The following is a 2,691-nucleotide window of genomic DNA, read 5'->3' as shown; positions in this document are numbered from 1 at the left end:
CGGCGATGCCAGAGCGCGGTTTGGCAATGCCAGTGATGGGACGTGGAGCAGCCGGGGTCAGACTCCAAATCCAGCGGGCAGGAATTCCTGCAGCACCCAGCAGGGAGCAGGAGCCAAAGCAAACCTGGTGCCCAGCACGTCCCCGGCATGTGCTCCCAGGGCTGGGCTGGGGGGCGCAGCACTCGGCCCCCCGCTCGCCCTGTGGCCCCCCGGCTGGGGGTGAGCCCCGGACCCGCATCCCGACCCGTGCCGTGGCTCCCGCAGGGAAGTGGGGCAGCATCCGGGCCAGCGGCCGCATGAGCAGCTACGCCCTGAACGTGGAGATCGGGTCCCGCCTGGCCGGGAAGGACCTGCTGGGGGCCCAGCACAACGGGACCCCCGCCGAGACCACCTTCCTGCGGCAGCACCGCGCCTCCCTCTACATCATCGGCGACAAGTCCCAGCTGAAGGTGACCCCACCCCCGGCACGGCCCGCGGGGAACAGGGTTGGGGAAAGGAACGGAGCTGGGAAGGGTCTGGAGCAGCAGGAGGGGCTGAGGGAGCTGGGGGGGCTCATCCTGGAGCAAAGGAGGCTCAAGGGGACCTTCTGGCTCTGCAAGTCCCTGCCAGGAGGGGGGAGCCGGGGGGGAGTCAAGCTCTTTTCTCAAAAAACAAGTAACAGGATCAGAGGAAACGGCCTCAAGCTGTGCCAGGGGAGGGTCAGGTTGGATGTTGGGGAAAATTCCTTCTGGAAAGGGCTGTCCAGCCCTGGCTCAGCTGCCCAGGGCAGGGGGGAGTCCCCAACCCTGGAGGGATTTCCAAGCTGTATGGATGTGGCACTTGGGGACATGGGTCAGTGGTGGCCTTGGCAGTGCTGGGGGAGGGTTGGAGTTGGTGATCTCAGAGGGCTTTTCCAACCTCAGCGATTCCGTGATCCTGAGGGTGGTGGTGGCTCTGCTGGGGGTGTCCCTCAGGACATCCTGACTCTCTGCTCCCCCAGGGGGTGAAGCCGGACCCTCTGCAGCACTGGGAGGTGGTTCCCATCGAGGTGTTCGACGTGCGGCAGGTCAAGGCCAGCTTCAAGAAGCTGATGAAGGCCTGTGTGCCCGGCTGCCCCTCCAGCGACCCCAGCGTGGCCTACCTGCGCTCCCTGGAGGAGTCGGAGTGGCTCTCCCAGGTCAGGGTCACGCACAGCCCTGGGTCCTGTCCCCCCCTTTGCCCTTGGGCTCCTGTGCTCTGCCCTCCCGGCCACCCGAGGACGGGGGTCCCGGTGCCCTGCCCAGAGCACCCCTGGGACACGGAGTGGGGGTCACAGCTTGGTGTGAGGGACGGGGATGGAACAATCCAGAGCTCTGCTCCGTGGTGCTGGACGTGGGCACTGCAGGTCTGGGGCAGCTGCTGGATGGGGAAGCCAGACAGGACCCCCAGGAAACGCCCCTCTGGAGGGGCTGGGACGAGGCAGTGCCAGCAGTGACTGGGGTCACCGGGTGGCAGCTGCCTGGTGAGACTGGTCCCAGAGTGAGCTGTGGGAGGGGTCCCACTCTGGCTGCTGGGGGGAGTGAGGGTCTCCTGGCTCTGCTGCCACTGCCGTGTCCGAGTGTGGGGCTGTGGCCCTGTGTGACTCCCGAGCATGGCCGTGCTTGGGAGAAGGGGACAGTGCCCCAGGACCCAGCACAGGAGTTCCCTGCACCCTCCCAACTCCTGGCCCTGCCCTTGGCAGATCCACAAGATCCTGCAGATCTCAGTGCTGGTGGTGGAGCTGCTGGACACGGGTTCCTCCGTGCTGGTCAGTCTGGAGGACGGCTGGGACATCACCACGCAGGTGAGAGCCCACCAGGGCCTGAGGTGACCATGGGCCCCCCAGCAGTGCCTGGAGCCCCCTGTCCCTGTCCCTGTCCCTGTCCCCGCAGGTGGTGTCACTGGTGCAGCTCCTCTCGGACCGGTACTACCGGACGCTGGAGGGGTTCCGGCTGCTGGTGGAGAAGGAGTGGCTTTCCTTCGGCCACCGCTTCAGCCACCGCGGTGCCCAGACCCTGGCGGGGCAGAGCAGCGGCTTCGCCCCCATCTTCCTGCAGTTCCTGGACTGTGTGCACCAGGTGAGCCCCGGGAGCTGTGCCAGGGGGCCCCCGGGCACCCACCGGGACCCCCAAACATCGGGAGCACTCCAGGGGCAGTGGGAGGGGCCCGGAGCTCCGTGTGGTTTGGGGTTTGGGGGTCCCACCTCGCCGCTCCCCACAGATCCACCTGCAGTTCCCCATGGAGTTCGAGTTCAGCCAGTACTACCTGAAGTTCCTCAGCTACCACTACATTTCCAACCGATTCCGGACATTCCTGCTGGACTCGGACTACGAGCGGATCGAGCTGGGTGAGGGCACCGTGCGGGGCCCACGGGGGGGCACCCAGACCCCCACCCCAAATAACACCCCTTCTGCCCTCCGTGCCCCCCAGGGCTCCTGTATGAGGAGAAGGGCGAGAGGAAGAGCCAGCAGGTCCACAAATCCATCTGGGATTACATCGACCGGATCAACAGGAAAACTCCCGTGTTCTTCAACTACATGTTTGCTCCCGAGGATGGGGAGGTGAGAGCTCCTGTCCTGGGGCATCCAGGGGGCTTGGATGGGGTCTCCTCCCTGCTAGAGTGGCTGGAGTTGGTGTTTGCCCACCAGGGAAGGGACCTTAAAGCCCATCCAGTGCCACCCCTGCCATGGGCAG

At 66.0% G+C, this 2,691-nt stretch overlaps 1 protein-coding gene across 1 annotated transcript in view; it reads left to right on the top strand.

The window, feature by feature from the left end:
* The window catches only part of SBF1 (SET binding factor 1), a gene marked incomplete at its 5' end in the record, with an annotated part of 41,244 nt that overhangs the window by 28,539 nt on the left and 10,014 nt on the right, over positions 1–2,691 (top strand). Inside the window, 6 exon segments of the mRNA XM_029958143.1 lie at positions 265–449; positions 980–1,156; positions 1,700–1,801; positions 1,890–2,075; positions 2,218–2,344; positions 2,428–2,558. Coding sequence (XP_029814003.1) covers positions 265–449; positions 980–1,156; positions 1,700–1,801; positions 1,890–2,075; positions 2,218–2,344; positions 2,428–2,558 — 908 coding nt within the window.

This window comes from Manacus vitellinus, unplaced genomic scaffold (genome assembly GCF_001715985.3).
Source record: "Manacus vitellinus isolate BGI_N305 unplaced genomic scaffold, ASM171598v3 scaffold_141_pilon, whole genome shotgun sequence".
Lineage (NCBI taxonomy): Eukaryota > Metazoa > Chordata > Aves > Passeriformes > Pipridae > Manacus > Manacus vitellinus.
The sequence above is the reverse complement of the archived record's forward strand: the minus strand, read 5'-3'. Positions and strand labels throughout refer to the sequence as shown.